Source organism: Prionailurus bengalensis, chromosome F2 (assembly GCF_016509475.1).
Source record: "Prionailurus bengalensis isolate Pbe53 chromosome F2, Fcat_Pben_1.1_paternal_pri, whole genome shotgun sequence".
Classification (NCBI taxonomy): Eukaryota; Metazoa; Chordata; class Mammalia; order Carnivora; family Felidae; genus Prionailurus; species Prionailurus bengalensis.
Genome location: NC_057353.1, coordinates 38,407,361 through 38,422,074, shown reverse-complemented (window position 1 = coordinate 38,422,074; position 14,714 = coordinate 38,407,361). Strand labels below are relative to the sequence as shown.

The 14,714-nt window shown below is 38.9% G+C and overlaps 1 protein-coding gene across 1 annotated transcript in view; it reads right to left on the bottom strand.

Annotated features, from left to right (window-relative positions):
* Positions 1-14,714, bottom strand: part of LRRC69 (leucine rich repeat containing 69) — an 81,274-nt gene that overhangs the window by 55,540 nt on the left and 11,020 nt on the right. The window contains exons 2-3 of the mRNA XM_043601351.1: positions 10,888-11,014; positions 7,163-7,235 (exon numbers count right to left, since the gene is read on the bottom strand). Of these exons, the coding sequence (XP_043457286.1) occupies positions 7,163-7,235; positions 10,888-11,014 (200 nt within the window). The remainder of the gene's footprint in view (positions 1-7,162; positions 7,236-10,887; positions 11,015-14,714) is intronic.

Genomic DNA, 14,714 nt, shown 5'->3' with positions numbered 1-14,714 from the left:
CCAACAGGCACATGAAAAGATGTTCAACGTCGCTCCTTATCAGGGAAATACAAATCAAAACCACACTCAGGTATCACCTCACGCCAGTCAGAGTGGCCAAAATGAACAAATCAGGAGACTATAGATGCTGGAGAGGATGTGGAGAAACGGGAACCCTCTTGCACTGTTGGTGGGAATGCAAATTGGTGCAGCCGCTCTGGAAAGCAGTGTGGAGGTTCCTCAAAAAATTAAAAATAGACCTACCCTATGACCCAGCAATAGCACTGCTAGGAATTTATCCAAGGGATACAGGAGTACTGATGCATAGGGCCACTTGTACCCCAATGTTCATAGCAGCACTCTCAACAATAGCCAAATTATGGAAAGAGCCTAAATGTCCATCAACTGATGAATGGATAAAGAAATTGTGGTTTATATACACAATGGAATTCTACGTGGCAATGAGAAAAAATGAAATATGGCCTTTTGTAGCAACGTGGATGGAACTGGAGAGTGTGATGCTAAGTGAAATAAGCCACACAGAGAAAGACAGATACCATACGGTTTCACTCTTATGTGGATCCTGAGAAACTTACCAGGAACCCATGGGGGAGGGGAAGGAAAAAAAAAAAAAGAGGTTAGAATGGGAGAGAGCCAAAGCATAAGAGACTGTTAAAAACTGAGAACAAACTGAGGGTTGATGGGGGGTGGGAGGGAGGAGAGGGTGGGTGATGGGTATTGAGGAGGGCACCTTTTGGGATGAGCACTGGGTGTGGTATGGAAACCAATTTGTCAATAAATTTCATTAAAAAAATAAATAAATAAATAAATAATAAAAAATAAAAATCAAAAAAAATAATAAATGATTTAAGGGAAAAAAAAATCAAAATGTAGATTTAAAAAAGAAGAAACTCCATTTTCACTCTTTGTATTATACATTGGCTATACTGAAGAGGAAGCCAGAGGACAAAGGAAGACATACATATGCACAAACACACATACACATACATACGTAGACATAAATGGATAGAGGCAGAGATAGAGATACAGGTACAGATTAAATGTCTTGCACCAAACAGATATAAGCACTCTTAGCTGCTATGAAAGATGCAAAGATGAATCAGCCACACATTCTGCCCTTATGTATGTCAGGGTCTAGAAGGAGATATTAGATGGAGCCATAATATGAAGATAGGAAATGCCATCAGACCTGGGGAAAGAGATTAAGGAAATTTGAGTTTCTAATTGCAGATATGGTACATGATGTCTATCACAAGCATTTTGGAAGAACAAACATTTTGAATTTGGCTTTGAATAACAGAACTTGTAAAATCGGGGCAATGGTGGGCACAATAAGCTGAGAAAATACTAATATTTTGAATAAAGGAGAAAGACATTAGTAATGTTGAGCACCAACTATGCACCTATGCATTAAATTTAATCATCAGTACAACCCTAAGGTTGGAATTATTACCCTTAATTTAGAAATAAGGAAAATATGGGGCGCCTGGGTGGCTCAGACAGTTAAGCATCCAACTTTGGCTCAGGTCAGATCTCCCGGTTCATGGGTTCGAGCCCCGCATCAGGCTCTGTGCTGACAGCTCAGAGCTTGGAGCCTGCTTCATATTCTGTCTCCGTCTCTCTCCCTGCCCCTCCCCTGCTTGTACACTATCTTTCTCAAATATAAACAAACATTTAATTTTTTTTTTAATGTTCAAGAGAGGAAATACAAACAAACCTACTAGAACCAAAAGCAGGGTCATAGACTACAAAGTGACTATTGAAAAATCTATTGGATTTCTATACTGTAGCCACAAACAATTGGAAAATAATAGGTCTGAAAACCCCATTTACAGTAACATAAAAACACCTATAAAGTAGTTAGGAATACATTTAACAAAGGATATGAGAGACTTCTACACCAACAACTAACTGTAAATCATGACAGAAAATTTAAGAGAGCTCTAAATAAAAGTAGAGATATGTCTTATTCATATATAAAAAGAAACAATATTGCTAAGATGCCAATTCTCCCCAAATTGATCTACAGTTCAACTCAGCCCAAATAAAAATCTTAAGTTTCTTTGTGTAAAAATTGAAAAATCAATTTTAAAATTTATATGGATATTCAAAGTAACTAGTGTGGCCAAAACTATTATAAAAAAGACAAAGTCAAGGGGAGCCTAGGTGGCTTAGTCAGTTAAGTACCCAACTCTTGATTTCGGCTCAGGTCATAATCCCAGGGTTGTGAGATTGAGCCCCACGTTGGGCTCTGCACTGATAGTGTGGATCCTACTTGGGATTCTCTCTCCCCCTCTCTCTCTCTGCACCTCCCCCACTCATGCTCTCTCTCTTTCTCAAAATAAATAAATAACCAAAAAAATAAAAAAGTTTTAAGAAAAAAATGACTCTGTGTGTCTGTCGCCTGGTTCTCTTATTTTATTTCATAATATATGTCAGCTGTAACTGACTCTTAGTAATGTTTCTTTGAGTTTATAACTGAGATTTCTCTCAGTTTATAACATGATCTCGGGCTTGTGACATCCAGCCCCAAGACCAGCTCCATGCTGGGTGTAGAGCCTGCTTAAGATTCTCTCCTACTCTCTCCCTGTACCCCTCCCCAGCGTGTGGGCTTCTCTAGTGCCCTACTCCCCTCAAAAGGCAGTCTTTCAACAAATGGTGCTAGAACAACTGGATAAACATATGGGGAAAAAAATCAACTTTGACTATTGCCCCACAGCACACCAGACATTAATTTGAGATGAATCATAGACCTAAATATAAAAACTAAAACTATAAAGCTTGTAGAATAAAATATAGGATAATGTGGGAAAAAAAGAAACTTGGACTATTACCCCACACTATGCACAAACATTAATTTGACATGAATCATAGACCTAAATATAAAAACTAAAACTATAAAGCTTGTAGAAGAAAGTATAGGATAATATCTTGATAACTTTGGGGTAGGCAAATATTTCCTTAAAAGGCCACAGAAAGCACTAATCTGAAAATAAAAATATTTATAAATTGGCCTTTATCAAAGTTAAAAATTTCAGTTCTTCTCTAAGTACTGTTAAGAAAATTAAAAGGCAAGCCACATAATAGAAGAAATATCTGCAATACATACACTTATGAAAATACTTGTATCCAGAATACATAAAGAACTCTGTTTTTAAATGTTTGTTTATTTATTTTGAGAGAAAGAGTGCATGCATGCGCACAGGGGAGGGACAGAGAGAGGAGAGAGAGAGAGGGTGAGACAGCCAATCCCAAGCAGGTTCTGCACTGTCAGTGAACAGCCCTAGGCAGGCCTCCAACTCACTAACAGTGAGATCATTACCTGAGCCGAAATCAAGAGTAGGACACTTAACCCACTGAACCACCCAGGCGCCCCTAAAGGACTCTTACAAGTCAATTTTAAGAAAGAAAAAAACATAATTTTTATACATGGAAAAAATATTTGATACAAGCACTTCACTAAAGAAGATACATAAATGGGCAATGAGAACATGAAAAGGTGCTCAATTGTCATTATACATTAGGGAAATGCAAACTAAAAATACCCTAAGATGTGACTTCATACCCACTACAATGGTTAACATTTTTAAAACTGCTGGGGATGTAAAATGGTACAACCACTTTGCAAAACAACTGGCAGTTCTTTATAAATTAACATATACACCTACACTCCTACTCTACAACTTTACAACTCTACTCCTAGGAATTGAAATGAAAAGTAAATTAAACATATGTCCGCAAAAAGACTTGCACAAGAATATTTATAATAGCTTAATTCATTATAGCCCCAAATGGGAAATAATCCAAATGTCTATAAACAGGAGAAAATAATTTGTGGCATAGTTCATGCAATGAAATGCTACTGGGGATAAACAAAAAACAACAAACTGCTGACAAATGCAACAATAAGGTGAATCTCAAAAAAACATATGCTCAGCAAAAGACAGGCACAAAAGAATATATACTGTATGATTCCATTTCTTTAGTTCCAGAACAAGTAAAACTAATCTGTAGAGGTAGAAATCAGAATAGTAGTTGCTTATGAGAGGTAATAATTTACTGGAAGTGTAAGAGGAAATTTGCAGGTTGAAGGAAATGTCTGATACCTTACTGGTGTGTATACATTCGTCCAAACTCATTGAATGGAACACTCACTATTTCTGTGTAACTTGGTATTCAGCAGAGAGAAAAGGCCATTAGATTTGATTGCCCAAAGGACATTAATGAACTTTGAAAATAATATTCAGTAGAACGAAGAGGGAAAAAACAGAATTTCAAGGGGTTAAGTAGGAAACAAAAGCAATAGACAGATGGCAGTTTAGAGAACTCTGGTTATGGAGAGACCATGAGGGAGGAGAAAAGGCAAGAAGTAGACTTTGTCTTAAGGTCTGCTTAAGGCAAGGTAAAGAGGCTGAAAAGAAAGGAATGAAGGGAGTGCAAATTTCTCAGTAAAATAAGGTGCAAAGTCATTTGCAGAGAGGATATAGAGTCAAAAATGGACGACCTAGTGTTAAAAGAGTGAAAATGTGTGGAGTAGGTCCTGTGGAGAAAGGGACAAGGAATTTTCTTCATTAATCATTGTTATAATCACTATTTTAATTGATTCTACTCTGAATTAATATTATGGCAGCTGGCTTTTCATTTTGTCATTATTTCAAGGCACTAAGCTGGGCTCAGAGGCTACTGTAAATTAGTCATCACTCATTGGTTGAAAAAGAGCAGAAGAGAAAACAAGGAATGGCTATGTTGCCATTTCCAGGAGCAGGGAGACCTTCCCTACTCTTCCAAGAGAAAACCACAGGAGGTACACTTGCAGCTTCTCCCTGCCCTCTTCCTCTCCAGTGGGCCAAAGAATAATTTCACTGACTGGCGAGTTTGGAGGAAGAACTGAGCCTACTGGTTTCGTCTCTTCCTTTCTCCCTCTTTCTTTCAGAGACATTCTGTTCCCAGGATGCCCCACGTTCTCGTTTTCCTTCTGTGGTTGTGCCGCTCTGCCCATATAGAGTTGTTTAGGGGCAAAACTCTAACCTGTCCAGGTTCCACTCCAAGTCCATAAACCATTACTCTGTAGTTTATGTAAGCCAACAAACAGAACGCTCCCCCTCCCAGGTTCTAAACAAATTGAGAAATGAGACACGAGATTCAGAATGAAGGTAATCACACATCAGCATAGAGCTTCCATGAACATTCTCAGGCTTCCTACCAGCCCTCCACTGAATTAACCACACCCATCCAGTCACAGCCTTTCCTCCTAAGGCAGCTGCTTACTTGGTGGCAGAGTAAAAAGAGGATGCTGAGCCATGTATGCTCAATGCTTTTCCCAAATTCACCACTAAGTCAATCTTCTGTCTTTAAAAAGGAATGAATGGGAGGAACAGAAGGGAAAATAAAAATAACAACCAATAGGGGCGCCTGGGTGGTGCAGTCGGTTAAGCGTCCGACTTCAGCCAGGTCACGATCTTACGGTCCGTGAGTTTGAGCCAAGCGTCAGGCTCTGGGCTGATGGCTGGGAGCCTGGAGCCTGTTTCCGATTCTGTGTCTCCCTCTCTCTCTGCCCCTCCCCCATTCATGCTCTGTCTCTCTCTGTCCCAAAAATAAATAAACGTTGAAAAAAAATTTTTTAATAAAAAAATAAATATCAACCAATAATAATAAAAGTTGGCATCCACGGAGCAATTTACTACGTCCCAGGCTCAACCCTAAATATTTTTGGTTAATTAGAATACTTAACTGTCAAGACTACCTTATGAACAGGCACTATTATTGTTCTCCTGTTTCAGTTGCAGACACTAAGGCATGGGAAGGCGAAGAAACTCTCCCAAGGTCAGAAAATGGAAATACTGCTTGAGGAGGTGACCAATCAGCTTACATAAAGGACACAGCCAGAATACAGACAATCCAGAATTATCTATAAAATAGCATCGACCTATATATTTTGTAACCCTACTTTCTTCAGTAAAAGCTTTCATTTCATTGCAGTTTCTAACATATCGCTATAGATTTATATAGTTCTTTGAATATTACGCTTAGTACTCCAAACAGAGCTAAGCTGAATTGTGAAATCATATGTTATAGCTGCAAAGGTTCTGAAGTTCATCTGCTCAAAATTTTTCCTTTAGAGGTAAGAAAGCTAAGGTGCAGTTAAATTACTCGCCCAAAGTCATAAGGCTAGTTGCACAAAGATATGACCTAGTCCACGAGATCTTCCCTTTTTTCATTGTATCATTGATACACAAACCCATTGAGAAGCTGAATAAATGAAGGAGCAAACGGACAGCTATTGGCATTTTCACCATTATAAATATTCCTTTTCTTCATAAAGTAGAACACTTAAAACTTTTTTCTAGTTACTCTGACTAGAAACATTACTTTCTCTGTGAAAATCTCTCTGGGAAGCATAATATATTGGCTAGAGGTATAGACAAGTGAATTGGAATAGACTTTAGGGGCTGCAAAAATCCCTTTGTTAAAGACTGTTCATAGTTTTGTATCCTTCAAAAATCTGGATGCTCTTATGTTGTAACACATCTGTTTCTATTCAACAGGCAATAAAGAGAATCTCCAAAGTCAAGTAAACTCAAGTAGGGTTTTTTTCTCCATCTGTCGGAGGAAAAGCCCAAGAGAGCATTTTGCCTGCAGAAGGACAAGGCCCTCAGCTGGCTCCAGAAAGCCACTGTAACGGCAGCCCATCTGTGCAGATGTGCAGGACAAGATGTGCAGCATTTTGTTGCTGTTTAATGATAATAAAATGTGGGGGTTTTTAATGAAAATGATTATCTTGATTTTCAACACCTTGCTTTTCTATTACCTTTTCTATCAAGCTGAAAATGTTTTCCAATACTTATATGAAGTAAAATTTCATGTCCCCAGTCCCATATCAGGGCAGACTCCAAGAACGCCAGAGTTAGGAAATCAATATTACAATCAACTTTAGAACTTTAATGTTTCGAACCCTCACCCTTACACCAAGACCACCAAGTTATGCTATTTCTCATTTCCCTCAAGTGTTCAAAGAATCACCTGCTTAAAATTAGCTTAAAATTTTAATCACCTGCTTAAAATTAAAACCCTACAAGGACTTGAGGCCACTGAGGCACAACAGATGACCAGGGTAGGGCTGGGGAAGGGCTGTTTAACCAAGTCTCACTATAAACAAAATTACCTGCTGATTTCTTGAGGAATCCATGCCAGCTCATTGTTGTTCAGATTAAGCAGAATCAAATTCTGTAAGCCATCTGTCAGAAGATCATTTTAATCACGTTAGCCATCTCTTACAAAATAACTTGCAGCCACTTTTCTATATACCGTTGTTTTCCTTCTGGTTTCTTGCCTTGGCTAATGCTCTTGGGGTTCCTGGTGACAGATACCCTCTTAAACTAGCTTCAGCTAAAAAGGGGGGAATTTATCACATCTTCTTCATCCATTCATCTGTTGCTGGGCAACTGGGCTCTTCCCGTACTTTGGCTATTATTGATAGCACCGCTACAAACACTGGGGTGCGCATGCCCCTTAGAAACAGCACCCCTGTATCCTTTGGAGAAATAAAGGTTATGCTTTAGTTTCAACTCACAAGGGTTGTCCTATAAATGCTTGTTGAGTGAATGAATCATTCCAAAGGTTCCTCCTTACAGGCCACACTCACCCATCCATCAGCAAGACTTGGGGAGAGCAGTCAAATGGGGGGGGGGGGTACCACCCCCTCCCCCCGCCACGGGAGCCACCCCCCACCCCTTCCCCCCACAGCAGCCGGGCTGCAGACCCCAAGTCGCACCTGCAGTGCGCAGAGCGGCCTCCCAGACCTCCGGCGACCGTGCGGGCACGTGTGCGCACTCACATGGGCACGCACGCGTACCTCGTCTCTCCGCACATGCGCACGCCCGTCAGGCCGGTACTGTGCCCCCCCGCAGCCCCGCCGCTGCATGTGACCGCGGGGAGGCGGCCCAGGGTGGCGCTCTTTTTGGGGCCGAGCCCGTGAACCTGCCGGGTGAGGAGGACTGGAAATGGGCGTACCGTGTGCACAAGTGCCCCCGGAGCTCCAGGGCCCCCGTGTCCTTGAAGCGGGGACACGTCGACGTGCGCTAGCACGTGGCGGAAGTACTCCCGGATATTCTTCGCCCCGGGCCGGAAGGGGCTGACGCATTCTCTGTCGCATTTCCTGGGGGCTGCGTCCTCCTCGGCCACCAGCCTCTCTGCACGGAGCTCAAGGCCAGATGGACTGACTGGGGGCCTTCGCACTTATCCTCCTTGCCGGCTCGTTGAACCGACAGCACTGCGTGTCCACGCAGCATATCAGGCGCACCTCCCCGGCGCAGAATTCTGAGATGGCGCTGTCCTGCAGGCCGGCCAGTGGGAAAACTTCCAGGTGTGCAGCTTGCCAGCCTCTCGTTGAGGCCCATCTCCCCAGGCAGCACCACCAGGCCCTTGAACTCTACATCTGTGACTCCAGATGTGGTGCACGGTGGCTCCAGGTACATCTCCGCGGTAAGCTTCTCCCTTTTGGGCTTGGCTTTGAACTTCCCTGAGAACCAGGCCAAGGCTGTTCCTGCCTCCCAATACACTGGGCCCTCAGCCCTCGGGATGGGGGGGGAGGGGGTATATCATATTAATATAAATATATGTATATAAATACATAATCTATATGGAGTGCTATGTAATTATAGGCTCATATAGATATGTTGGGCTGTGTATGTATATACATAGGCCTTTGGTTGCTCTTGGTAATCACAGAAATGATCATGCCAGGGTTTCTTGGGCTTTTCATGCTGCTTCTGAACCATTGAACCAGGTTGTGATGTCCAAAGACACCATACCACGCTGTAGGCTAATGCTGTCTTTCCCAGGAGCTGCTCAAAGTCTGGGGGGATATACTCTCCGGGAGTCTCTGCAGAACGTAGAGTTTTATTTCTCATTACAGCTTCTCTCAGCTTCACACTCATATTGTCTCTCGCTACTCCTTTCTTTGCCCCATTCCCCAGGCTTTTCTTTTGAACAGATTTTCTCTAATTTTCCCTATATGGATAGCCATCCTACAGCTCCTGCGTTTGTATGTTCACAGACAGGGTAGACAGTTCTTGAACTGAAATGCCTGCAGGAGCTGAGAAGTTAACTCAAACGGTAGTAGTGGCCCTGGCCAGAGTGTAACTGGCAGGAGTGTGCTGAACTGGTGAGCACCGGCCTTATCTAACAGGCCAGCTGCCATTCAGCCAGCCCCTGGCCATTGCTATCATGTAGGAATATGCTTCCAGTATTGCCTTGTCTTTCTTTCTTAAAACAAGTGGATGAAAAAGATCCAGAGAACCAGATTTTTTTCTTTTTGTGAACTCTTTTGATTTGCAAGTTTTGGTACCCTAATTCACATTTTTTAAAAGGCAGTCAAAATAGAACCAACTTATTGGTGAACCAGTTTCAGCCCACAGGCCACCAGTTTGCAACCTCCGCCTTAGTTCATATGATTAGCTCAGACCGATTAAACTGTTTTGGATTCTATCGTAATTCCCAAGAAAGAGACAAATACTGGCCCACCATGGGACACAAATCTAGCTCTGGCCCAGCCCCCTGGTCTGGTGAGGGGGGACAGAGTCATGTAATACATGCCAGATAATGCTCAACTACCTGACACAAAACTGCTTCTGCCCTTGGTTAATAAGAACATGCCATAGAACATAACTTCTGCCACTCACATGGGATTTCCAAAGTTCAACAGCCCAAAACCAAGAAATCCAGAGACTACTGTACAGAGATTACATATATTTTATAAACCTCAAATTTATGGGCACACAAGACAAAATTTTTCTTTAAGAAAGCCTTAAATTAGCATCAATTAGGTTGCGTAATATTATTTATATGTATCAGGTTTTGCCCATGTTTGTCCCCAAAGTAGAGTTTGTAAAATAGTTTATAAAATTCTCTGCTTGTTTTCATGCCCTTAATTTTTTTGCATGTAAACTGTTTTCTTCCTAAGTAGATTGTAATTGAACCCTGAATCAATGGCTTTGCATATATAATGTGCATGAACATTAATAAGTGTTTGTTACTGTTCTTATTTTGAAAAAAAAAAAAATATTTCTCCAAGATACATGATTTAGGATCTTAAAGTAAAAAGATGGTACCAAAGTCTATTTGTGCTGTTTGCCAAATATACCCCTAATTTCGCCCCCCCCCCCATGATATCCTTAGTAAATGCTGCTTAATGATGACAGGGATTATATATAGCACCCATATCTCAAAAGTCCACAGAACCTTATAAATTTCATAACATAGCTTTAGTTTTATTAGTAGGGTCAAAGCCTTATAATGACAAAGTGTTATACATGAGTATATGAAGCTATAAAAATCACCTAGATCTCTTTGTCATATGTTTTGTCTTTAAGCCCACTCTACCTGTATTCAATTGGAAGAGTGTCCTATTGAATGGAGAAGTTATAGTTTGAAAGGAAACACCAAAAAAAAAAAATGCCAATTATTGGATCTCATATTTTTTTCTTTAAAGTCCTCCTCAAATTGATTTCAATCTTAACATCTTGATCGAAGATTGTAGCTTAAAATTGAGACAAAATAAAAAGTGTAAAAAATAAGGAGAACTTTTCTTGATTTGATTTTCAACTAGTCTCCTCTTAGGTACAGAGAAAGGGTGCCCAGATTGAAGAGTCAAAATATACACTGATTCTGAAAACGGGATATTCATTAATTTAATACTAACTTCTTTTCTTAGATCCACCTAGTACAATAGTTGAAAAAAAAGTCCCAAGAATTCCTTAATTTCAAGAGCAATGTGTAAATAACTCCAACAAAAAATTATTAAAAGGTAAAATTTCTTACTTTTGCATTTGTTCAATATAAGGATATTAAGTTTGGCCTTATAATGTTGCTCTTCTATGACTAACTTACCACATGCTCCAGATGCAAATTTACAAATCTTATTTCCAAATAAATGAAGCTTCTTCAAGGATGTAAGGTATTTCATCTCTTCTGGAATTTCTTCTAAAAGATTATTTCCCAGATTTAGTACTGTCAACTGTAAACATACATAAATTTAATGAACTCATGTATTATTCACCTTCAAAGAAAAGACCCTGAATAGTCAGAGCAACCTTGAAAAAGAAAAGCAAAGATAGAGGATCACAGTTCCTGACTTTAAGGTATATTACAAAGCTGTAGTGATCAAGACGGTATGGTACTGGCACAAAAACAGACACATAGATCAATAGAACAGAATAGAAAACCCAGAAATGGACCCACAACCATAAGGTCAACTAATCTTTAACAAAGCAGGAAAGAATATCCAATGGAAAGAAGACAGTCTCTTCAACAAATGGTGCTGGGAAAACTGGACAGCAACATGCAAAAGAAAAAAACTAGACCACATTCTTGCACCATACACAAAAATAAATTCAAAGTGGATGAAAGACCTACATGTGAGACAGGAAACAATCAAAATCCTAGAGGAGTACACAGGCAGCAATCTCTTTGACCTCGGCCAGAGCAACTCTTTAATAGACATGTCTCCAGAGGCAAGGAAAATAAAAGCAAAAATAAACTATTGGGACTTCATCAAAATAAAAAGCTTCTGCACAGCAAAGTAAACAATCAACAAAACTAAAAGACAGCCTTCAGAATGGGAGAAGATATTTGTAAATGACGTATCTGATAAAGGGTTAGTATCCAAAATATATAAATAATTAATAAAACTCCACACCTAACAAATAATCCAGTTAAAAAATGGGCAGAAGACTTTTTTTTCAAAGAAGACATCCAGATGGCTAATAGGTACATGAAAAGATGCTCAACATCAGTCATCATCAGGGAAATATTAATCAAAACTGCAATGAGATACCATCTCATACCTGTCAGAATGGCTAAAATTAGCAACACAGGAAACAACAGATGTTGGCAAGGATGCAGGGAGAGGGGAATCTGCACTGCTGGTGGGAATGCAAACTGGTGCAGCCACTCTGGGAAACAGTATGGAGGTTCCTCAAAAAGTTAAATATAGTACTACACTAAGACCCAGCAATTGCATTACTAAGTATTTATCCATAGTATGCAAAAATATTGATTCAAAGAGATGCACCCCAATGTTTATAGCAGCACTATCAATAATAGCCAATTATGGAAAGAGCCCAAATGTCCATCAACTGATGAATGGATAAAGAAGATGTGTGTGTATATATATATATACACATATATATATGTATATATATATATATATATATATGGAATGGAATATTATATATATATATGGAATGGAATATTATATATATATATATAGAATGGAATATCACTCAGCCATCAAAAAAAATGAAATCATGCCATTTTCAACAATGTGGATAGAGCCAGAGAATATTATGCTAAGCATAATAAGTCAGAAAAAGACAAATACTGTATGATTTCATTCATATGTGGAGTTTAGGAAACAAAACAAATGAACATAGTGGGGGAAAAAGAGAGCGGCAAACCATAAAGCAGACTTTTAGCTATAGAGAACAAATTAACATTTGGTGGAGGGGAGGTGAGCAGGGGGATGGGTTAAATGAGTGATGAGTATTGAAGAGGGTGCTTGTGATGAGCACTGGATGTGGTATCTGACGAATCACTAAATTCTAAACATGTAACTGATATTACACTGTATGTTAACTAGCTGGAATTGAAATAAATACTTGGAAGAAAAAAATTAAATTTAAAAAAGTCTTTTGGGTATGTTGCATGAAAAATTGAAATAAGACACAAGAAAAGTGCATGTCAGAATAAAAATATTGGAATAGAAATGAGAAATGTTAGGAAGAATGTGCTGAAAATAATATAGTAATTCAAAACAAGGAAAGGCCAACTAAATTGACTGCTATGAAAAATAGCATCATTATTCTTGGTTATTGTTCTATATAAAATTCTTTCTATTCAAAATTTATGTCTGACAATGCCTTACACATATGTGATACCTTACAATTTCAACATTAAAATTATTTTTATATATATTTTAAAAAGGACCTTTGTTGAGATTCATGTAACCTAAGAAAATGTCAGCAAAATCTTAAACAATTATTTCACATACACTTAAAATGAGCTTTATAACTAAAGTTTATTTAATCTTCATGTTCAAACATCTTATGTTAATTAAAGCACAATTTAATTTTTAATTAAACCACTGAACTTTATTAAAATTGTAATGCAAACCATTCCAAAGGCATTTAAAAACACAAATGATTCATTCGCAATTCACTTGAGCATCTCAAAGAGTATCCTAATATTGCGACCCACAGAATCAAAACCTTTAAAAAGTTGGCAAAGGATTTATCAAGATAAGTGTACTCTTAATCCCCTTTATCTGTTTCACCCCCCTCTTATCTTGTAGACTTAATCTTGATGAGCACTGAGAAATATATAGAACTTAAATCAGTATATTGTACACCTGAAACTAATATAGCATTGTCTGTTAATTATACTTGAATTAAAAAAGAAAAAACTCCGCAAAGGGGCTAATTTCTTGAAATTAGAAATATGACCCAGGATCTGAGATCCTCCTATCATATAATGACTGATTGGTCAGATGTAGGAAGAACCGCACATAAGAAAGAAAGATACTCCTTGATCTTCTAATCCAGTATATCACTGATACAGGATTGGTCCCTAAAAAATTATAATTTTTTTTATTTGAGATCTAATTGTAACCTCCAAGATATAAAAAGAGTCTTTTCTTTCACTCCCAAACAGAATTTACCATTCATATTTCAATACCAACTTCTGGTTTCAATACCAGCCTTCAGAGTTTTAATATTAAAAGGTATAAAAAAGGAATCACAGGAGTCTTTAGTCTTTTTTTTTAATTTTTTTTTTACATTTATTTATTTTTGAGAGACAGAGAGACAGAGCACAAGTGGGGGAGGGGCAGAGAGAGAGGGAGACACAGAATCTGAAGCAGGCTCCACGCTCTGAGCCATCAGCACAGAGCCCGACGCGGGGCTCAAACTCACGAACCGTGAGATCATGACCTGAGCCGAAGTCGGACACTCAACCGACTGAGCCACCCAGGCGCCCCTCTTTTTTTTTTTTAAAGTAAGTTCTACACCCAAGGTGGGGCTTGAACTAACGATACCGAGATCAAGAGTCACATGCTCTACCGACTGAGCCAGACAGGTGCCCCAGAATCATGGGAGTCTTGACAAATTAATGACTTTAACATAAGACAAGAAAAATAAGAATTTTTAGGCAAATTATGGTTTATATTTCAATGTCATCTGGTATTTGATTTGGATGTATGTTAACGATTTAAAGTAATATAAAGCATAGTATATTTACAATGAAATTCCATGTCCTGAGAATTCATGGAAAAGGTTTTGCTTTTATACCTGCCTTCCACTGCAAATGACCATCATATACCATCTTGAAGGCTTTATTCTTTTGTAAAGGTGACGTTCAAATATATTCATGTAGCCATTCTAGTGGAAAGACTTAATCCAGAGTCTATGCTTATATTACTTTCCTATTGGACTATAACAAATTACCACAAACTTAGCGACTTAAAACAAGGCAAATTTATTATCAGATGAAATGAAATGGGTTTCACTGACCTAAAAACAAAGGGTTGACAGGGTTGCATTTCTTTCTGGAGAAAAGTAGACAGTTATAAATGCAAGTCTAGAATTCTCTGCAGTAGTCAAGACCAGAGGGTGAAATCTGAGCTTTTACCAGGTAAAAGGTATCATGTGGGATGGTAAGAG